The 24,368-nt window shown below is 38.0% G+C and overlaps 1 protein-coding gene across 1 annotated transcript in view; it reads left to right on the top strand.

Moving 5' to 3' along the window:
- Positions 1-23,526, top strand: part of NLRC4 (NLR family CARD domain containing 4) — a 40,938-nt gene extending 17,412 nt beyond the window's left edge. Inside the window, exons 4-8 of the mRNA XM_063077757.1 lie at positions 370-462; positions 2,382-2,552; positions 4,837-4,929; positions 5,693-5,860; positions 23,234-23,526. Of these exons, the coding sequence (XP_062933827.1) occupies positions 370-462; positions 2,382-2,552; positions 4,837-4,929; positions 5,693-5,860; positions 23,234-23,526 (818 nt within the window). The remainder of the gene's footprint in view (positions 1-369; positions 463-2,381; positions 2,553-4,836; positions 4,930-5,692; positions 5,861-23,233) is intronic.
- The last annotated feature ends 842 nt before the right edge of the window (positions 23,527-24,368 follow it).

The raw sequence follows: 24,368 nt of genomic DNA, 5'->3' as shown, positions 1-24,368 counted from the left end.
TATTTTACTTTTATTTCTGTATTTTTCAAAATAGTGTCTAATTTCTCTTGAGACTGCCTTTTTGACTCATAATTATTTAGAAGTGTGTTGTTTAATTTCCAAGTGTTTGGAGATTGCCCTGTTATGTTTCTGTTATTGGTATCTAGTCTAATTCCTTTATATTTGACAAACATGCTTATAGCAAAGTACAATACCCATCTCTGACCAAAAAAAAAATATATATGTTTTTGTGTCAATTTCACGAGAATTTCTTGCCCATGGTAAGAACTAAAATCTTTTGATTGGTAATAGAAATGATAGTAATAGCAAATAGTATGGTAAATAGTAAATGTCAGCTGAACACAGTCTAATTTTTTTTTCTTTTGGTAGGTGGTCTGACTGACAACTTGGGTAATTTGAAGAACCTTATGAAACTCATACTGGATAACATTAAGATGAATGAAGAAGATGCTATAAGACTAGGTCAGATTTTTATTTTTAGTTAGCTTAAGACTCTTTGACACTGGCTGTGTCTGCACAAAGCAGGGGTGTTTTTATGTACTTGTTTTTTTGCTTGTTTTTGTTTTTGGTGGCTGGCCGGTATGGGGATATGAACCCCTGACATTGGTGTTACAAGGCTGTGCTCTAACCACCTGAGCTAACTGGCCAGCCCTGTGTTGTGACTATACTAGTTTCTGCAGACCTTTTTCCCCACTCCCATTACAATGCTTCAGTATCATTTTATTCCAATTGTATGCTACTAGACTGTAATCCCTTTGGGGACAGAAGCCAGGACATATTTTTAACTTCCCTCGCCCTGGCTGATTGCCTATGTTTGCCTATTTAAAGCACATAAATAATATGAAAACATTTATACTGTGGTTTCATAATTATAAAACTTCAGAAATGAAATAGGATGCAAGAAAAAATGTTGATCAAGAAAATTTTAGGAACAGAAGCAGAACCCATGGCCTATCACAGAGAGCCAGGCCCTCCAGTACAGGGAGGATTCCTGTTCAGGCTGCTTTCTCCTAATATCCCTGCCTTTTTTTTTTTTCCCTCCTTGAGCCCTCAGTAATGATCTTCTATTTCCTCATCTTTATTCTTTTTCATTCTGCTTCCTGCCAAAAGAAAATTCTATCCTATAATTAAAACATGGCTGACCTCTTTTTTCTTATATAGCCTACATGAGAATAATCAAATTAATTCAGTGTTTAATAAACACTTATTGCATGCCTATGAGTTACACAGAATATCGGAGCTGGAAGAAGCCTGAGAGTGCCTAGTTCAACTCATTCATTTCATAGAAAACTCCACTGGAACCTACGACAGTTTATTGACTTGCCCAAGATCTCACCAATTGGTAGGAAGGGGTTAAAAAGTGCCTCTCTAGGACAGTCTGGTTCTGCTATTAAGGAATCAGATTCTGAACTTGAGTAAACCAGTCTAATTATATTAGTAATAATTTACTATTTAATAAAGAGTTACTGTGCAGTAGGTTAGACACTCTACTAGGCACTTTTATGTACTTCATCTTCCTGAATCCTCACAACAGTTCTAGTCCATAGGTATCATGATCTGTAAAGCCACAGTTAAAACGTTGAATAACTTGCCCAAGTTCTCACAGTTATCAAGAAGGGGATCTAGCAATCAGACTGACTACAAAGCCCATGTTATCTGCAACCTTCCCAAAGTTCTGCAAGGTTGGTATTATCAAAACCATATATTTCTTTCCTGTAGCTTAGAGTACCAACAAGATAAGGAAATATTTTAATGACACAGAGCTATGCCTAATCAATCCTAAACTCCATATTAGCTTTAGACATAAGAATGAGGGACACTTTGGAATGTTTTTAGTTGTACCATTGACACAAAATAAATCTTTCTCCCTGGTTAAACATGCTGCATTGGATGGGTCTTCACTATAAAGCATCAAGTGGACCCGTATCACACAGTCCCAGTAAGCTCTTTGAGGCTGTAGACAGTTTTGCTAGAAGCACTCCAAGGAACCAGAGTCCCCATGTTGTTCCTCTGAACTCAGCCCCCACCCTGTCTAAGATTTTTGAGGGGATTTAGAGGGAGAATGCTCCCCAAAATCTTCATTCACAAAAAGAGTTTTGGTAAGAGTACACACTGATACCCGTTAAAAATACCACACATTTATTATAGTTCTCATGCTACTAAGAGAATGACCTCCACATAAGTGACCTTTGTATGATCCAGGAGACTGGAAAGTGAAAGTTGAAAGAAAAACTCTCTTTGGCTCTTTGTAACTTGAAGTCTCTACAGAAAGAGCATGAAAAGGTTCCTACACAATTGTTCTTTGCCTTCTTTTCTGTCCATCAATCTATGTTTAAATAAAATTAACTTGGTATCCTAATACATTTCTTTTCAATTTGCAGCTGAAGGTCTGACAAACCTGAAGAAGATGTGTTTATTTCGTTTGACCCACTTGTCTGACATTGGTGAAGGAATGGATTACATAGTCAAGTCTCTGTCAGGTGAACCCTGTGACCTTGAAGAAATCCAATTAGTCTCCTGCTGCCTGACAGTAAATGCTGTGAAAACTCTAGGTATGATGCCTCCTTTAACTGAATGAAAACAGTGTAAAAGAACATGTGAGACTTTTATACTAATGTACGCTAAATTTCTCAAATGCAAGTTTACAACACTGGAAAAGATAATAAAGACATCAAGGTAATATCAGTCCTGTTTTTAATTATTTTTCTCCATGATTGGAATTAAAATTAATTATTGATGGATAATAGGAGAGAATTTTAGGATAATAGAAGATGTTATAACATTGAGAAGGTGAAGATGTAGAAAATAAGAAACAGTGCTTGAGGGGCCGGCCCGTGGCTCACTCGGGAGAGTGCGGTGCTGATAACACCAAGGCCCCGGGTTTGGATCCCATATACGGATGGCCGGTTCGCTCACTGGGTGAGCGTGGCGCTGACCACACCAAGTCAAGGGTTAAGATCCCCTTACCGGTCATCTTTAAAAAAAAAAAAAAAAAAAAAAAAAGAAACAGTGCTTGAAACTTGCCACATATCCTGTCATATAATGACTACCTAATAAATATTTGGATGAATGGATAAATAAATGATTGAGAAGCAAGGCTGAGCCCGTGGCACACTCGGGAGAGTGTGGCGCTGGGAGCACTCCCGCCGCGGGTTCGGATCCTATATAGGAATGGCTGGTGCACTCCCTGGCTGAGTACCGGTCACGAAAAAAAAAAGACCAAAAAAAAAAGAAGAAGCAGAGAGAGAAGCATTTCCTTGAATGTTTTTAGGTCTCTAATTCTTACCCACTGCCCTGCTAAAATGGAGTTAATGTGCATTAAAATAACATTTGAATCTTTTGAGTTCCCAAAGGGTATGCATACTAAATATGGAGAAACCTTTGATATTTCTGTATGAACTGGACATGTTCAATTCGGATATGTTTAAAAATTTAGATTTTGGAAAAAAAGATGGTATAACCCTTTAAAAATCAAACTATAAATCTGCTGGGAGTCTGTAAAGATTACTAAGGAAACCATTTGATAATAATATAGACTTACAGCTAGAGAAACTTGTGGTTGGAAAAGGCTAGACAAATTCTAGCAACATGAGAATGATGAGCACACTCCTTTATTTCTCTACTTGCTGCTGGAGAGAGATAAGCTTTGAACTGATAAGAGCAAATTTACCCTTTTGAAGAGGAATTCAGCAGGTTTTTTATTTTAGAACATTAAATCCCAGAAGATAGTTTAAGAACTTACATGGTTAATTAAAAATAATGATAGCTAATACTATAATAAAGAATACATATTCATGAAAAACACCCAATTTTTTAAAAAAGAGATTTTTCTAATTAGTCTTGATAGGAAAAACTTCAGCTAGATTAAGCAGGCATGATAAACGTCTGAAGTGAAGAAAAGAACTAAGGAGTTCTCAGCTAGAGTGATGCCATTATATGATTAATGTTTGCATGCAAAATAGTTTTCTACACTAACACATTTGTGTGTTTGTCATTAAAATACATCTCTTGTAGACAGCACAGAGTAGGGTCTTGCTTTTAAAAAAAAATTCAGTTCTGATTATCTCTACCTTTTAATTAGAATGTTTAGTTCATTCACATTTAATGTAATTATTGATATGGCTGGATTTGCAACTGCCATTTTGCTATTTGTTTTCCTTCTTTCTCTGTCTGTTTTTTCCCCTAAGTTTTTATTGTTAGCATCAAAACTGTGACATCAATAAAATCATCTAAACTGCATTATACAAAGAACAGCTCATCTAATCTGTTTTTTGTTCCTCTGTTTCTCTTACGTGATTAATGACATTTTAGAATTGAAAGCAACCTCATAGCTTCTCTACTGCAACCACCTCTTTATAGAGACAAAAAACCCAAACCAAAACACCAAAAAAACCCGAGGCTTATAGAGATTGAGTGACCTTCCCAGGGTGACATACAACTATATTCCATGCTACTTTAGGTTTTAAGTGACCAGGAGTTAGTTTATTTATTTATTTATTTATTTATTTATTTATTTTTGACTGGTAATGGGATCGTAACCCTTGGCTTGGTGTCGTCTGCCCACGCACAGCCAGTGAGTGCACTGGCCATTGACCAGGAGTTTATTAATCAGAACCTAGGACCAGGAAATATCTGCCCATTTGGTTATAGCCAAGGGAGTTGGGGGTTACACCTATCTACATATATTTGGAAATAATTAAATTAATCAAGTCAAATGATAGTTTGCATTCTCATCAGCAAACAAGACAAGGATTCAGAATTCTTCAAAGGATTTTTTTAAATGCATTTATAGTTACCTGAAAATCTTCTCATTTTGGATTAAATTTTTTTTTCCAGCTCAGAATCTTCATAATTTGGTCAAACTGAGCATGCTTGATTTATCAGAAAATTATCTGGAAAAGGATGGAAATGAAGCTCTACATGAACTGAGTAAGAATGACAACTCAGCCAAAATCAGATACTTGAAAATGTGTACTGGATAGTCAGAAAAACACAGCCTGAGCCCTGAGCTCTCTTGTACCCATGCATGCCTTATTAGATGCACCTTCCTTAGGAAAGTCATTTAGTCCTTTCTTAAACTTCCCTTAAGGAGCACAGGCCCATGTCTTTTGAGTCACCAGTTTGCACATGCTCATCATGCCTGAGGCTTCCACCTGCTTACGTCCTTCAAGGAAGTTTGTGTCTGAGAGTAGCTGATGTTCAGGAAAAATTTACTTAAGGAATTTTATATAATTTTATTTTAATGATAGTGATGTGATTATGATTAAGAAGAAAGAAAAAAAGGAAGAGAGAGAGAGAAGAAAGAAAGAAAGAGAGAGAGAGAGGAAAAGAAAGAAGGAAGGAAGGAAGGAAGGAAGGAAGGAAGGAAGGAAGGAAGGAAGGAAGGAAGGAAGGAAGGAAGGAAGGAAGGAAAGACACTGTCTGGAATTTGCTTCAGAACAATACAGGAGGAATTAAGTCAAGATTAAGCAAGATTGCCCATGAATTGATGTTTGTTCAAAGTTGGCTTATTAGTACATACAGTTTCATTATACTATTCTGCATAATGTTTGTAAAAAACCAAGTAGATTCTCATTGCAGATTGAGTAGGCTGAAGAGCCACAAAACATAGATTATTCCTTCCCCCACATCCCTTCATCCTTCATCAATTTTGAGATGATCCAGTTCCTGAAGTGTTCTGTGTTTCTTCAAGTTGACAGGCTGAACATCCTGGAACAGCTAACTGCTCTGATGCTACCCTGGTGCTGTGATGTGCGAGTCAGCCTGACCAGCCTGTTGGAGAAACTGGAGGGGACCCCACGGCTCATCAAGCTTGGGTTGAAAAACTGGAGACTCACAGATGCAGAGATTAGAATTTTAGGTAGGTACACATACACAGAGCCAAGAGAAAAGATGTTAGCTATAAAAAAGTTCTTAAATTAGCTTTATTTATTCTTCTCCTTTAGTTTATTTTGCCTCCTCTTTTTAAGACATAAGTATGAAATATGTTTAAACAAAGTTCACATATGTTAAGCAGTAAGTTGATTTAAAGCACTGGCCTTCCTTTAGGTTTTTAGGCATTTTACGTACAGAATTAAAGGAAAAGCATTCACAGTGCTTGACAAGGTATATTATATTAGTAATTGCTCTTCCCAGCCTTAATTGTCTGAAATTCTGCAGTGTTCCTCCAGCCTCTGGAAATATTTTTAAGTCACTTTGTGGGTACTCAAAACATGTAAAACAAATGCAGCTGTATCTAAGTGAAGGCACAGAATATCTTTAGGTAGCTGTGATATAATCCAGAAACAAACAGATCTATATAAATGACTGAACACACCACCAACCTCTGGCAGTTGAAGAGAGGTCCTCATACTATCCGTATTAGTTATCCATTTCTGTGTAACAAATTACCTCAAAATGTAATGGCTTAAAACAATAACGATTATCTCACAGTTTCCGTGGGTCAGGAATTTGGGAGTAGGTTAGCCAGCGGTTCTGGCTTAGGCTCTTTCATGAGATTGCAGGCTGGATGTTGAAGGGGCTGCTGGAGAATCTGCTTCCATGGTAGCTCCTCACATGGTTGGCAGGTTGATGCTGGTGTTGGCTGGAGGCCTTACTTCCCGTCACTAGACCTTTCCATAGGCCAAATGTCTTTACAACACGGCAGCTCACTTCCCTCAGAGGAAGGGATCCATGAGAAAAGCAGTTGGAAGCTGTAATGGCTTTTATGACCTAGCCTTGGAAGGTCATTTATGGTCATTTCTGCCATATCCTACTGTTTACACAGGTCAACCCTATCCAGTGTGGGAGGGGACAACACAGGGTCATGAATCTAAGGAGGTCAGGATCATTGGGGCCATCTTAGAGGCTATCAAACTATTTAAGGCAAAGGATTGGTGAAAATAGCTTTGACTGCCTTCATTTCCCTCACAGATCATCTAGAATGTGTTTAGTTTACATAATATAAGATTTACCATTTTAACCATTTTTAAGTGTACAGCTTTATAGCATTAAATACATTTACATTGTTGTGCAACTATCACCACCACCCATCACCAGAACTTTTTCATCTTCCCCAACTGAAACTCTGCACCCATTAAACATTAGCCTCATCTGCTCCTCTTTTTAGTCCTCTGTCCTGGAGATGCTTACCTCTCTAAGTCCTTAGACTGCCCAAGGGTTTTGCCTTCCCTAGTGGTGCTTCAAGTTCTGGGTCTTTCCTTCCCTTAATTGCTAACTCTACTCTCATCTCCCCTACTCACTCCCTCAACCCATCAAAGCATATCATCCTGGGTGTCATTCTTTCAGGTCCTTCCTCTATTCTGGGTGATATTGGATGCAGGCAGCTTCTGTGACAGACTAATTAGCTAGCTAATAAATAATGCCTCTCAGGTAACCTCATACCTTAAGCAAGCTGAAAAAAAAATGTGTCTTTCCAAGGAGGCCCTTAGAGAGTGTCTAGATTTATATTTCATATGTGGGTGGCATTTTTAGGTGGGGGTCTCTTATCATCTTTCAAATCTCTAAGTACGTGGCTGACTATTTTGCCCACTCCTGAGGCTAGCCATTGAGACCAGAGAAGGAGATGGTGTGTTTAATGAAACAAGAACGGAGCTAGGCAATAATTTGCCATTTGAGTTTAATTTCCTAGTGCCTTATGGCTTCCATTTGAAAAATAGGAAAAATAAACATAAAAGAAGTCAGCTGATTTCTGGAAACTTAGCTGTAATGATGTACCCTAAAATGCAACTAAAAAAATGGGTGAAAACTGACAATGCAATAGCTTTTTATTCTCAAAGTTTTTTTAGAAAAGAGTTTGTGGAATTATCATTATATTCCTATGAAATATAACCATTATTTATCCCTATTTTATAACGAAGTTTAGATATAAGAAGGTTGTCAGACTAAAGCAGGGAAAAGTGTTGGAGACAGAGGAGGAAGAGTTGTTGAAAAAGGAGAGAAGGTGTAGGTGCTGAGATTGCTCCCCTACAGCAATTTCCTCTGCTTTCCAGAGATGTAAAAAGCAGTCTGCTAAGGTTTGAGGCAAAGGCTGAAAGGTGAGAGCCAAGTGTTCTCTGCCTTTGGTCTCTAGCCAGGTGCTGGGACTGCTGTCTTCCAAGCCCCTCTAATGCTCTCTGTTTACAAAGTGGTTAGGTACATTGATTTTGGAATCAGACCTGCCCGCCCTTCCACTTGATAGATGTGTGGCCTGCAGAAACTTAGTTAAACGTCCTGAGCCTCAGTTTGCTCATCTATCAAATGAGGATAATTATAATACCTACCATGTTAGCAGTAATTGTGCTGATCAGTAACTGAGCTAGTGCATGTAAAGTAAGAAGTTCAATGTTGATCCCATTATATATGCTTTTCATTATCCTCTGTGGACTTCAAGGGGAACTAGATACTAGGATTACCTTCCTTAAATAAAAAAGTTTCTTCTGCTTTCAAAATAAAGTACAACCTGCTCAGCTTGGAAAAATAAATTTGATGTATAAGACCCTTCACAATGGAACCTTAACTCACCTTCCAGTTCACCTTCATCTTCTGGCACACCTCCCCACCTCCATGAGGTTCCACATGGGGACCTCTTACTGTTCCTCAGATATGCCTTTTTACATTTTGTACATGCATTCCCTCTAGAATGTGCTTCACCTTTTCCTCCATTTAAGACCCAACTTAAATATCTCCTTGCTGAAATATTCTTCCAGTGCTCCCTCTTCTGCACCATGTGGAACCTAGTGGTTTCAAACTATTTGACTGTGACCCAGGTTAACAATAAATTTCATCTTGTAATCTAGTACACACATACATGCACATAAAAAGTTTTACAAAAAATATTTTGCTATGTGTGATACATACACTCTCTTATTTTCTATTCTATATTTTCACTTTTAAAAATGCAAATTGCAACCAATTAAATTTATTTCATGCTCCTCTAAAGGAGGGGATACCCTGCAGCTTGGAAAAAAACAATGCCCTAATCCATGTCCTGACCAGGATGTCAGCCTAGATCCAGGGCGTTTGTTTCCATGATCACTTCTGATTCAGCATTTCTGCTGCTGTGGGTCTCTAGATCTGTGTCATTTCACCTCCTGCAGTGGTTCCCTTCCCTCTTCTCTAAGTGACCCTGATGGAGAGAACAGTCACTTGTCCTTAATTTCAACTAGAGGCCCTAGTATATGTATGGGTGTAGCAGACTTACTGAGTGCTTGTGGGCAGGATTATATGATAGCTCTGAATAGCCAATTAAGTTTAATATTGGCACTTCCCCATTCTCAAAGAGATGCTTGACCATTTCTGCCCATTCAGGCTCCCACTGCCTGTCAATTGCCTTCTCTTCTTTCCATCTCCATCTCTCACAGTCCCCCAACAATTCCGAATAAATTCCTTCCATTTTATTATGAAGAATAAATCAATTATTTCTAGCCCCTAAACCAAAACTCAGCTCTGGACCTTACTTTGCACATCCAAAGACTCATTAATGTGTTCAGTAATAATGGGCCTCTGTTCCAGGTCTCACCCATTCCCTTCCTACCACTGGGCAGTGCAAACATCAGGAGAAAGAACGGATTTATTTCCTCATTATATGAATAATGGCATTCCTCTGGCAGAAGCAGCCAGAGTCAGGATTTGTTTTGTTTATACTTTTTAATCAAAGTATAACATACCCACAGGAAAGTACACAAATCAACAGTACATAGTATGATGAATTTTCACAGGGTGAATATGTCCATGTGACTATGAGAGACAGAAGATTACCAGCTCTATAGCTTCCTCCTCCCCAAGGGTAACCATTATCCTGACTTCTAACACTGTAGATTAGTCTTGGCTGTTTTTGCATTCTATATAAATGGAATCATACAATAAGAATGTTTTTTGTCTGCTTCTTTCACTCAACATTATGTGTGTGAGATTCATCCATAGTATTGTATGTAGTTGTGATTCGTTCTCATTGCTGTAAAGTCTTCTGTGTGAATACACCACAACTGATTTTTCCATTCTGTTATTGACAGATATTTGAGTAATATCTAGTTTCTGAATATTCTGAATAGGGCTGCTATGAACATATAGGCACATTTCTGTTTGGTATATACCGAAGAGTGGAATTTGGATTACAGGAAAAGATTATAGGTAAGCATATGTTTAGTGTTAATAGATATGCCAGTTTTCCAATATCCTTGCATCCAATACAGATTTTTAAAAGCAATGGTTTTCTTTATCAAACACAGACAAAACAGTTTTTATTACAGCATTTATCTTATGAATTTAGAGAACGTGTTCATATGTCTGTCTGCCCCACTAAACTGTGAGCTCTTTGAGGACAGAGCCCATGTCTTTGGGCTTGGTATTGAATGTATATCCCACATGGATGCTCAATAAATATTTGTAGTATGAATGAACACAAACTTATAACAGTTCCACAATTTTCCCTAAGGTATAAGCTCAGGTATATGTGGGTTCTTAGAGCCTTCAGTTTTGCTATAGTAAATGCTATTTTCTTATATATAAAATCATCCCCCCAAAATCTAAAACACATTTGTATGATTTCACAACATCTTTATATCCAAACCAACCAACTTTTCAAACTGAAAGCCTCATTCTTAAGTTTCCTGGCTCTGGTCCACAATACCTCTCCTGGATCAGACCTGGCTTAGGGATTTCCATCCTCATTTGATGATAGTATGTGTGATGGATGAAACTCAACATGCCTTGAGATAGGACAATAAAATGCAGTCTGCAATAAGAAATGAGGAGACTAATGAAATAAAGTCTACATAAGAAGATGCAGCAAAGAACATGCCATGGGTTGGGCGATGTAAAATGAGATACGGGATGGGTGAGATGCATTGAAGACATAATGGGTATTTTGAGAAAAGAACATTTTTATCAAAGGTTTTAGATACTTCCTGGTCTTAACTGAAACCTGGCTATTCCCTGAAGCCCTCATAAGTAGTCACTTTTCATTCTTCTGATATTCATGCCTCTCAGGGTCCAAAGGCTAGATCAGTTTCTCCTTGATTTTCACTGCCCTTCCAGTGCTTTCCTTTTCTAACCTCATTAAAAATTCCTACTTCTGGGCCAGCCTGTGGCTCACTCAGGAGAGTGTGGTGCTGATAACACCAAGGCCACGGGTTCGGATCCTATATAGGTATGGCCGGCTCGCTCACTGGCTGAGCGTGGTGCTGACAACACCAAGCCAAGGGTTAAGATCCCCTTACCGGTCATCTTTAAAAAAAAAAAAAAAAAAAATCCCTACTTCCATGAGGCTCAAGGCATTTGGTGGACCACATTCTGTCCTTTTTTATTGCTATGAACTATAAACTTTTTGTCACCTTTTCTCCTTCATTGAAGACTTTGGCAACTGTCTTTCAGGATTTCTTGCCCTCTAACACTGGCCAATATCATAGAGGACTTCACATCTCGTATGAAACTACTCAACCAACACACTGAACCTTCCTCTTCAATGACCTTCCCTTCCACTCTCTTTCATTCATTCATTCTATGAGCACGGAATGACCAAATTATGGTAATTCACTTAATTCACTTAAAATTGTTCTATCTCTGAGATATTAAATTCAGCTATAACACTCTCAGGCCACAACCTCCTATATTTCCACCTGACTTACTCAAAGACTCCTAATCACTAGTTCTTTTACTTCACTGGGACTTCCCGTCCACTGATCCCACTACTTTCTACCTATTTCTCAGCCTCGTTCTGTCTAGCCTTCCCTTCCCACCTAGTTTAGATTCCATCTTCCATCCTTGCAAACACTCTCATCCCAAGCTGAAACTGTCACGGCCCACAATATCACAAGTCAATTTAGGCAATGACATTTAGTGATGGATGTAGGTAATAAGTGTAATAGTGAAATGAAGAGTGTAATAAGAGATGGAGTCTTTAATTAAAGAAAGACTACCTAATGAGATGCAGGGAGAAAATGAATCGTGGGAGGTAAGGTATGAAATGAAATACAGTGGATGGGGTGTACATTCCTGGATTGTCCTTAATTTTGCCCTTTTTTGTACCAACACTCAGGCTACTGGGGGAAAAATCATACAATTTGTCAGATAGATACATTACAAGTTCAAACTGACAAACTTCAACAAAAAATGTTTGGAATTGAATGATAAGAAAATACTATATGTCAAAACTTGTGTCATGCAGCAAAAGCAGGGCTTAAAGGAAATTCTCATAGACTTAAATACTTATATTAAAAAAGGAGAAAGGCTGGAAATAAATAACTTAAGTTTCTAATTTAAGCAGCCAGAAAAAAAAACAGAGTAAACCTCAAGATAGTAAACATAAGAGTACAAATCAATCAAATAGAAAACAAAAATACAACAGAAAGAATAACAAATCTAGAAGTTGATTCTTTTAAAAGAGTACAAGATGCGGCTGGCTGGTTAGCTCAGTTAGAGCACGGTGTTATAACACCAAGGTCAAGGGTTTGGATCCCCATACCAGCCAGCCACCAAAAAATAAAAATAAACAAACATAAATAAAAGCAGTAACAAAATGGATCAAAGTTAAGCAAGACTTATCAAGAAAAAAATAGAGCGACATAATTTCATTAATCAAAATAAAGATATAAGCATATTAATATTTATAGCAGCTCTATTCATTGTGATGGCTAATTGTATGTGTCAACTTGACTGGGCTAAGGGATACCCAAATACCTGATATAACATTATTTCTGGGTATATCTGTGAGGGTGTTTCTGGAAGAGATTAGCATTTGAATTGGTAGACTGCATAAAAATTGCCTTCACTAATGAGAGTAGGCATCATTCAAAAATTTGAAGGCCTGAATAGAACAAAAAGATGGAGAAAGTGTGAATTTGCTTCTGTTGATCTATTTTCTCCTGACTTTGGACATGGGTTCTCTTGGTTCTTGGGCCTTCATACTCAGCCTAGGACTGACTTACATCATCAGCCCCCACACCCTCCTGGTTCTCGGGCCTTCAAACTCAGGCTGAATTACACCACCAGATTTTCTGGTTCTCCAGCTTGCAGACTGCAGATCGTGGGACTTCTCAACATCCATCATCATGTGAGCCAATTTCTATAACTCTCCTCCTGTATACAGTGTGGATATATATATATATTTTCCCCCACCCCATTTCTCTGGAGAACTCTGACTAATACATTAATAATCACCAAAAACTGGAATCAACTGAGATGCCCTTCAATAGATGAATGGAGAAACAAACTGTGATGCAAACATACAATAGTACATATATTCAGTGATAAAAAGAAATGAGCTATCAGGTCTGGCCAGTTCGCTCAGTGGGTTAGAGCATGGTGTTGTAACATCAAGGGCAAGGGTTCGGATCCCCATACTGGCCAGCCACCAAACAAGAACAACAACAACAACAACAAAATGAGTATCAAACCATGAAAAGACATGGATTAACCTAAGTTCATATTGCTAAGTAAAAGAAGCAAGTCTGAAAAGGCTACATAATGTATATTGCTAATTATATGACATTCTGGAGAAGGCAAAACTACTGAGACAGTAAAAATCTCAGTGGATGCCAGGGGCTTAAGAGGAGGGGAGGGAGGGCCGGCCCATGGCTCACTCAGGAGAGTACGGTGCTGATAACACCAAGGCCCCGGGTTTGGATCCCATATACGGATGGCCGGTTTGCTCACTGGCTGAGCGTGGTGCTGCCAACACCAAGTCAAGGGTTAAGATCCCCTTACTGGTCATTTAAAAAAAAAAAATTTTTTTTTAAATTAAAAATAAATAAATAAATTTCACTCTTGAATTTCACTATTAAATTTCACTCTTTGTGCTGTAAAGTTCTATGGGTTTTGATAAATGCACAGTGTCATGTATGCAATTGCACATGCATAGTGAAATTTAATAGAATAGTATAAATGCACAGTGTCATGTATGCAAAATTTAATATATGCCAACTAAAAAATCATTTAGGGAGTCTTAGAAACCCCAGGATGGAATGCAGAATGTAAAATGATCTAACTGAAACAACCTCACTGAAGGGGATTAGGGGGAAAGATGCTGACCTAAATATCTTTGGAAACAAGTGGTCTATAAAACTAAAGGCCAAATAAAAGGTACATAAGCACTGTATTCTAATTGATATGCATATATGTACACTGTTATACATATACACTGAAATTGAAAAGCTGAGCATATAGATGGCAGATGATGGGAGCCAGGTTTCTCACTGTTGGGGTAGAAATTTACAGAGGAGGAGGCTAGAATGATCCATGTGGTAATGGATTAGAGTTAGAGATCTCACTATGAATTCATATTTAGCTTAATAAAGATTCACCTGCACACACACATACACACACAGGTTAGTATACATACATACATATGAAGATACTTCAAAAAGTTCATGGGAAAGTAGAATTAAAAGATAATATGGGCTGGCCAGTTAGCTCAGTTGGTTAGAGCATGGTGCTGATAGCACCAAGGTCCAGAGTTTGATCCTTGTACTGGCCAGATGAAAAAAAGAAAAAAAAATTTTTTTTTTTTAAAAGATGACCGGTAAGGGGATCTTAACCCCTGACTTGGTGTTGTCAGCACCACGCTCACCCAGTGAGCTAACCGGCCATCCCTATATAGGGATCCGAACCCGGGGCCTTGGTGTTGTCAGCACCGCACTCTCCCGAGTGAGCCACGGGCCGGCCCCCAAAAGAAAAAAAATTTTAAAAAAAGATAATATGAATCTTTCCATAAACTTTTTGCAGTACTCTCATATATTTCTTTGCTCTGTCAGCTGAGAGGGCCTAATAGCAACACCCCAGAAGTAATGAGCATGGCTAGTACCCAGATCATGGCTTCTAATACCATCCTTGGGCTGCCGTTTAGCTCTGTTGGTTATAGCAGAGTGTTATAACACCAAGGTCAAGTGTTTGAACCTCTGCACTGGCCAGCTACAAAAAACAAAACAAAACAAAACAATACTATTCTCCAATAAAAGGAACCAGGGCACTTTGGAGAAATGACTAATGATAATATTGGGGGAGGAAATAAACAAGATGAACCTAGTGCATCATACAGTACCAGAAAGTAGGGAAGCGCTAAAAACCAAAACCAAAAATATCAACTTACACAGAAGGAGGTATGTCAAAGTGACACAGGAGCCAACTGAAAGAACTCCTGATGACCAAAGTTGGAACAATTTGAGCAACAAAATAAAGTAGTATTGGATTATATACCAAATCATAAAATAAACACCTACAGGCCCATATTGATATAAATAAATTATTAAATAAATAAATAAATAAATGCTGGAGAAGAGACAAATCTCTCATGCAGAAGAATTCCAAAGAATTATGTAGATATTTTGTTCACAAGGAAGTAGAGCACAACTCTCACACCTTAAGTGTAGACTGCACTCAGTGACTTCCTTGGTGATAGTATAGAAAGACAGGAAAAAAGAGTAGCTTTACAGAGGAGAAAGCTGATAAACACTACCTCAACTGGTGATCAAGGTTAACATTAACAGTGATAAGTCATGTTCATAGTATGTACCCTGGATATGATGTGATGAAAATGGTACTTTACCTCTGTGCTCTTCCTTTCCCAAAATCTATATCCCAGACTAATCTTGAGAAAAACATCTGACAAATCCCAATTTAGGGACTTCTACAAAATACCTGACCTGTACTCCTAAAAACTGTCAAGGTAATCAAAAACAAGGAGAGACTGAGAAATTGTTACAACCAAGAGGAGCCTAAGGAGACATGATGATTAAATGTAATGTGGTATCCTGGGATTAGATCCTGGAACAGAAAAGGGACATTTGATTAAAAAAAAAAAAAAAAAAATCCTAAGGAAATCTTAATAAACTATGTACTTACATTAATAATAAGGTATAAATATTGGTTCATTAACTACAGCAAATATATCATATCAAATGTCAGATGTTAATAATAGAAGAAGCTGGGTATGGAGTATATGGAAACTATGTATTATCATTGTGATTTTTCTGTAAGTCTGAAACTCCATTTAAAAACACTAAGTTTATTTTAAAAAATCAAAGGCAAAAAAGGAGTCATAATTGGGCCGAGCCCGTGGCGCACTTGGTAGAGTGCTGCGCTGGCAGCGCAGCGACGCTCCCGCCGCGGGTTCGGATCCTATATAGGACTGACCGGTGCACTCACTGGCTGAGTGCCGGTCACGAAAAAAAAAAAAAAAAAAAAAAGGAGTCATAATTATAGGTAAATCAGAAATTTAAAAGATAGAAACCCATCGGCTGTAATACCAAGAAATTTAAAAACTGAGACAAAGGAGACATGCTGTTAGAAAAATGTAATTTACTGAACTGATTCAAGAATTAAGAGAAAATTGAAATAGCCCATAACTATATTATAAGTTGAAGCAATAATTAAACTTCTTTCCGTAAAGAAAAAAACTAATTTGACACAGATTTTTGGTCAAGTTTCACCATCCAACAAGCTTCATAATAATAATTGTTACAGGCAAGATCAACTGGCGGATGCCAAAATTAGTGGGCAAAATTTTGAGGACAAGGAGGATGTTAGTATAGTATCAAAGTATCTTATCCTCAGTATTTATCAATTACAAAAGGAAAAATAGTAACTTTACAGTAGAAAACCTGGAAGACACCACCTTATCAAGAGATCAGATGGAAAGACATCCTTCTAGTCCATCCTAGAAGACTTCATATTGTTAACATGGCAATACTACACAAACAGATCTACAAATACAGGGCAATTCCTATCAAAATCCCAGCTGGCTTCTTTGCAGAAATTGGCAAGCTCATCCTAAAATTCATATGGAAATTCAAGGAACACAGAATAGGTAGAACGATCTTGAAAAAGTAGAAAAAGCTGAAGACCTTCCCAATTTCAAAACTTTCTACAAAGTTACAGTAATCAAGACAATGTGGTACTGGCATAAATATAGGTATATAGACCACTGAGTATCCATGTGAAGAAGAATTAACCCTAACCCTAACCTCACCTCATACTGTATACCCAAATTAACTCAGAATGCATCAAAGACCTACATGTAAGAGATAAAACTATAAAATTTTTTGAAAAATATATAGAAGTAAATCTTGATGACTTTAGGCAAAACCTTTTTACATATGACACCAAAAACAAACAAGAAAAAATATAGTGGACTTGATCAAGTTTAAAAACTGTTGTGCTTTAATGGATACCATCAAGAAGGTGAAAATTCAACCCACAGAATGGGAGAAAATTTGCAAATCAGAAATCTGATAAAGGGGCTGAGCCTGTGGCGCACTTGGTAGCGCGCTGCGCTAGCAGCGCGGCGACGCTCCCGCCACCGCGGGTTCGGATCCTATATAAGAATGATCGGTGCACTCCCTGGCTGAGCGCCGGTCACGAAAAAAAAATAAAAATAAAAATAAATAAATAAATAAATAAATATTTAAAAAAAAAAAAAAAAAAGAAATCTGATAAAGGACTTCTATTTAGACATTCCTTCATAGAAGATTGCAATGGCCAATAAACACTGGAAAAGATGCTCAACATCATTAGGCATCAGGGAAATGCAAATCAAAAGTACGAGCTACCATTTTAAACCCGTTAGGATGGTTATATTAAAAAAGATAATAAATGTTGGCAAGGATGTGGAGAAATTGGAAACCTCATATGCTGGTGGTTGCAATGTAAGTAATGCAGTTGCTTAGGAAAACATTTTGGCAGTTCTTCAGAAAGTTAACTATAGAGTTACCACATGACCCAGTAACTCCATTCCACTCAAGAGGAATTAAAACCTATGTCCTCACAAAAACTTTGTAGTAATGTCCTCACAAAAATTAATGTTCGTAACAGCATGTTTAACAGCCCCAAAGTGGAAACAATCCAAATGTCCATCAAATAATAAATGGATAAACAAAATGTGGTATGTCCGTATGGTAGAGTATTATTCAGCCATAAAAAGGAATGAAGTATTGAAACATTTTACCGTGTGGATTAACCTTGAAAACATCATGGTGAAGGAAGCAAGTCACAAAAGGCCACATATTGTATGATTCCATTTACATGAAATGTCCGGAATAGGCAAATCCATATAGATGGAAAGCAGATTAGTGGTTGCCAGGGGCTGTGGCAGGGGTATGAGAGCAACCGCTAATGACTACGGAGTTTCTTTTTTGGGATGATTAAAACGTTCCTGAATTAGATAGTGGTGTACAACTTTATGAATATACTAAAAACCACTATATTGTATTCGTTAAAAGGCTGAATTTTACGGTATGTGAATTATATCTCAAAAACCAAGAACTTACCAGCCAGCAAACAAAACAAAGCTAAACAAGTATAACAAGTATATATTACACCCTAAGCAATAGATATTTTAGATATACAGTACTTGTCAAAAGCCGTCTTTCTAAAAATACAAAGGAATGACTAACTTCAAATCTGGAATAGTAGTTACCTCAGGTCAGGAAGGAGGCAGGTGTAGAATAGGGAATACCACGTAGTAGATCCAACTTTTTGTCCATGTTCTTGTTCTCAGGCTAGGGGATAGATTCGTGAGAGTGAGTAGGTGAGTGTGTGAGTAGAGAGTGATCCAATTCTGAACACCTGACGTCCATTAAAACAATAAACACAATCTTTCTTAACATTTCCTGGCAATCTGATGTGCTTCTGTATTCAACACTTTCTCCGTAAACTATTTGAAACTTTATTCTCCTCAATTCACCAGTCTTTCACTTATGTTTCACAGAGGGTGTGATTGTTTGTTTTTCTTTTCTCTCCTTTTCCTGTTACAGTCTCTCTCCTGTCTAGGGGCAACCTCTTTACCCTATCTGTGCTTGAGACCCCAGTCCCACCCTCACTCATGTTCAGGGATATCATTTCATCAGTTATGCCCCTCGTTACTGGCTCTCTTCTATCAGTTTTTAAAGTTGCTTAAATCTCTCCACTTTTAAATAAAGAACTACCCGAGTCCTATCTTCCTCCTATGGTTATCATTCTATCTCTCCTCTCGTCCAAGGTAAAAGCTCTTTAAAAATTAATGTACTCAGTACATCTCCACTTCCTGATCATCTGCTACTTTCTACTCATTCCATCTGACTCTACATACCTGTATGTGGCTTAATTCAATAGACACTTTTTGAAAGTGTTTAACTTGCTTGATCCCTGTACAGGAGTTAACACTGAGCACTCCCTTCTTTTCAAAACATTCTCCTGACTTCTGTGCCACCTTGGCTGCTTCTCAGTCTCCTTTCCAATGGCAATTCCTCTACTTAGATATTAAATGCTCCTAGTTTTCCTTAGAGCTCGGTCCTAGGCTCTCTGCTGCTCTTCCCCAGAGATTGCATTCAATCTCAAAGGTTTAATTGCTTTATTACTCATGACTCCCCAAATTTTGTTTCTAGCCCATCAGCAATAAGGGACTACGAGACAGAAATTGTTGCTAGCTCAGGGATCTATTTCACCTGTTCTAACAAAACCTTTTGTTAAATGGCGTCTTTCAACTAAAATGTTTTGAGGCTGAACTCTCCTCATATTTTCCAGCCTGTTCTCAAAAAGAGCCATCACAGACCCTATTCATGGTCTAGAAGCTCTTTGATATCCTGGACCCAGTCATTCTGCCACATTGTACTTTTATTTTCCAAGTGCTCTTTCTAGTTCTCCAATTGTACTTTTAGAAAAAAAGAATAGCATCTTATTTTTGTTGAGTCAATGTAGTGACTTTTCAAGGTCTCTGAAAAAATTAAAGCTTGTTCTTTTCTGTTCCCTGTGTTGCCTCATTTTGGGGGGAGTTCCTTTTTTGCTTGGTTTTTAGTCTGTCTTCCTTGTTGGAAGCTGTTCTCAAATGTCTGGTAATCAATCCTGTACTGTTCTCTTCTCATTTTAGAGTGAGGCACAAGTTGATAGGAGGCTCTATGTGTCTGAGGGAGGGGATGGCTTTTTGACTGGTTAGCCTCACTATGGGTTGATCAGGCAAGAAAATTGACTCTTTCTTTGTAGGACCTTTTCTCGGAAGCAATTCCATTTCTCCTAAGAAGAATCCTCATCTTCTTTCTAGAACATATAAGCCAGTGTTCCAGGAACAAAGTGGAGTTTGAAAGCCTATTGCTTTTGTGTGCTCCCAGGGTACCCTGACCTACCACAACACCCATCACCTACCTAATTACTATTAAATGTATGTCTTCACACTGTCTATTCTTCTCACATAATCCGCAGCACCCAACACAACTGTAGTACATAGAAGGCACTCCAAAATGTTTGCTGAATGCATAAACAGTAAGAACCATGGCGCTGGCTCAGGTGAACTACAGGGCAATACTAGAGCTTTCTTTAGGATATGGGAACCCTCAAGGAGTAGAACTCTTCTACCCAGAGCATTTAAGCTTTTGCCTGGAATTTGAATCAAGCCGTTTGCACTTTCCAAAGCCCAGGAACAGCCTATAAATGTCATGGATTCTGTTTCTCTCAGATCTAGTCTGCTCCTCATGATGACAGAAGCATTGCAGATTAAATGAACAAAAGGCATGCCCTTGGATTATACAAAATGTTGCCTGTTCTCGGTTCCTGTGCTTGCACACATTCTATTAATTATCCAAGAAGCTCTCATTAAATTAATGATGTTGCGATCCTTATACCTTAGCAGATAGCCAGTATAAATAGCTCATTCTCGGAGAGTGGAATGGGCTTTAAATTCTTTTTTTAAGTTCCTTTTACATGGTGAAAACCATTCTGCTAGTTGAGAAGGAGGATAGAAATTGCTCTTTGGGGAAGGAGCCTTAAATGGGCACACTAACAGGCATTGAGTGAATATGTGCCATGCTGGGAAGCACATGGAGAAGAGGCAAAGACAGAAAGGACATGAACATGAGATGTAAGAGAGAACAGGGAGAAAGCCACCCTACAAGGCATAAAGAAGGCCTCCTTATAGGAAAGAAGAAGGGAGGAGAGGGAGGACCTATTTACTAGTTAGGCTGTGTACAGACTAAGCTGGTATAACAGAGACCCAACTATACCATGGCTTACAGAAGATAGAACTATTTCTCTCTCGTGTAACAGTCCAGAAATGAGCAGTCCAGGCAGGTAATGTGGCTTTGCTCTGCGCAGTCTTTCAGATCCAGAAGCCTACTTTTTCACTCCTGCATTCCTTTGATTTCTTGGTCATAGCTAGGTCACTGACATGTGTGCTTTCAACCTAGTGGAAAGGTGAGGTGGGGTGGGGCTGGAAGTGCAGGGCATTTCTTTTCAAAGTGACAGAAATTGCACACATCAATTCTGTCTGTACTTCCTTGGCAAAAAGTTAGCTGCATCTAGCAGCAAGGCAGACTAGCATATGAGTCTAAAACTCTAGAACTATGGAATAAAGAGAGACAGAACTGGGGAACAACTAGCAGTCTGTTTCACTTTTTAAGGAAATAAAAGCAGAGAAAGGAGGTCCCAAAGCTGATCTCAGTGGCAAGTAGCACACTAACCATGGTTAAGAGACATGAAGGTAAAGCCCTGTGAATCACCCTCCTTACCTTGTGTTGCCCACTTTTACCGCTAGCATCTTGACTATGGTCTGGCAGGGCCCATTCACTTCAGGTATCTGGAAAGAAGAATCTGAAGAGCTTTCTAAACTCAGGACCTTATAAAAGTGATCAAAGTACTGGCTGACACACTCTGGAATGAGCACTGTATACAATATACTTACTGTACTTACTTACACTGAACAAACTACACAAGGCCACATAGTGGTATCTGACCCCAGAATTACAGCCTCTTCACTAGGGAGCTGGTAAAACCCTTACTGAAAGTGGGTAAGTGTAGTCCCAGTGTATTACTGGGTTGACCTTAACCCACTTAAGCGGGTCAGACAAGAATGACCAGTCCTGTCCTAAAGCCCTCATCACTGGTGGCAGATGCCTTTTAGTCTTTGCTTGTTAACCTTAAGATAGGCTGCATGGCACTGAAACTTTCCTTCTTTAACTTAAACTCTTTAGCCTCCTTTGTCTTTTGTCTTTGGGGAACAGTGGTCTTCCGCACTGAGACGAAGAGAAAGGACCTTTGAAACCTCTTTTCCAGAAAGTATCTCTTCCTACTCGGAATCCAAACTGAATCTTGGACCCTCATTTCTTTAAGACTGTAACGTTATCTAATATCATACATCTCCCAAGCAACACAAGTTTAGTATATAACAAATTAAACCTCCATGCTCAAAGCTGAGTGAGGTGCAGTAGAACTTAGATGAGCTGGGATGAGCAGAGTAATGTGGATTGATAAACCAGGTATACATGCCTTCCACAATTTGTGGGTGATCGTCCAGAGTACAAACATGTAAGGAATACAGTTCTCTTGTCCAGTCTGCCAGACTGTGCACCCTGTAGTTCAGAGTGAACTTAATTAGTCACCCAGAAAAGGTCAGGAAAGAGGGAAGGGCTAACGATTTGCACAATCTAAGATGCACAATTCATATGGAGTCTATACGAACTCCTAATGTTATATACGGCCAAATTACATTGTGGTACATGATCTGAAAGAGAGGTTTTTTTTTTTTTTTTTTTTTTTTTTTTACTGTGAGACTCACCTGAGTTCCAGTACCACTTAAACTGATAACGTGGGAATAAACAATGAACACCGAAAATGCCTGCATTCTTTGTGTATCAGAAGGACAGAATATCCATCTTCCCTTTGTAGGAGGTACTTCAGGGTGCACTATTCTGCAAGGAATGGAAGAACTTCCTCAAGAGGTTAGGGAAGGTTAAAAACAAGTAAAAAACCTAGATCTTTAGATACTGAAGGAGGCTCCCTTACTCAAGTTTAGTTAGGAACATTCCATACCCAAAGAAACAACAGTTAGGGTTTGCTTCTCTGGAAGAAAAAATGACCTAATATTGCCATAGTTTGATTCAAGTTTTGAAAACAAATACTGAATATTTAGTAGTATCTCTCATATCTCAATTTTTAAGTAGGCTTCCATTTCTTGGAAGAGTTGGGAAAAGGGAAAAATATATAATTCATTTATATTTGTTCACTATACTACTACTAATTATTATTTATCAGATTCCCTTATACTTTAGGAAAAACATAATTTTTAAATATAGTGAACCATATTCATAATCACTGCTCTATCTACAGAGGTTTCTAATTTCTTTCTGAAGCAAAGCAATGGTTCAAACATGGCCACTTTAAAATAAAAAAATTATATATGTATGTGTGTGTGTATATACATAAAATACATAATACATATATATAAACAATAACTACAGAAACTATTACTCTTAAAAAATTGTTTTTCTTCCACTAACATACTTATTTCTTTACTCAGGTGCATTTTTTGAAGAGAACCTTCTGACAAACTTCCAGCAGTTGGATTTGGCAGGAAATTGTGTGAACAGTGATGGATGGCTTGCCTTCATGGGTGTATTTGAAAAGCTGAAGCAATTAGTGTTTTTTGATTTCAGTAGAAAAAGGTTTTTACCTGATGCGGCATTAGTAAGAAAACTTAGCCATGTGTTATCCAAGTTAACTTTTTTGCAAGAAGCTAGGCTTGTTGGGTGGCAACTTGATGATGATGATCTCAGTGTCATTAAAGGTGCTTTTAAACTAGTAACTGCTTAAATAAAGGGCACCCTAAGCCAGTAAGTGCTCTGGGGATCCCGTTATTTTAATCCTGGTGATTTAAAAATCTCGCAAAAGGAAGCCAAAGAAGATGAGGAAGTGGACAGGAGTTTAATTTGACGATATGTGCAATAGTTTTGTATCTCATCTCTCTTAACAGGATTATCAGCTCCCTGAAGGGACTCTTGCTCATCTTTGTGTTATCCTTGGCCCCAAGAATACCAGGTCACAAAAATTGATATGTTGTATGCATATTTACTTAGTACAGTGCCTGGCATGTAATAGACTCTCAAAAAACATTTGCTGAATGCAACATAACTAAATTACCAATAAATAGCTATTAAATAAAGAAAAAACCCAAAATTATTTAAAATCAGAAAATTCCATATATGTTCTTTAATTCAAACAGTTTAATTCAAACAATCTGGAATGCAAAAAGAACTTCTCATATTAGAAGCAGATTAGATTCCCAAAAAAGATCAGTATTCTTTAGTCAAGCAAGAACTGGCAGTTTACAAGCAGCTAAATCAGAGGCTTGAAATTCAGGTCTTATCCAGTAGCTGATACATTGTATGTAATTCCAACTGTGACTTCAGAAATTAAGGAAGAAAAGAAAAATGTATCCCACTCTTTTGTACCCTTCAAAAGCTAAGGGTACTCTGCCTTAATCTTTTTTCTATCACCCCCCAAAAAATAACCCTTACCCACAAAGAAAGAAATCTAAGAAAAATCTCTGTAATCTAAACAGATTTAAATAAAGGCAAGTCTGAAAAAAAACAAAACCTAAAGTATGTTAGCCTGCGGTTCACCTTCTATTCTCATGGCACCTCAAATGAATGGCT

This window comes from Cynocephalus volans, chromosome 14 (genome assembly GCF_027409185.1).
Source record: "Cynocephalus volans isolate mCynVol1 chromosome 14, mCynVol1.pri, whole genome shotgun sequence".
Classification (NCBI taxonomy): Eukaryota; Metazoa; Chordata; class Mammalia; order Dermoptera; family Cynocephalidae; genus Cynocephalus; species Cynocephalus volans.
The sequence above is the reverse complement of the archived record's forward strand: the minus strand, read 5'-3'. Positions and strand labels throughout refer to the sequence as shown.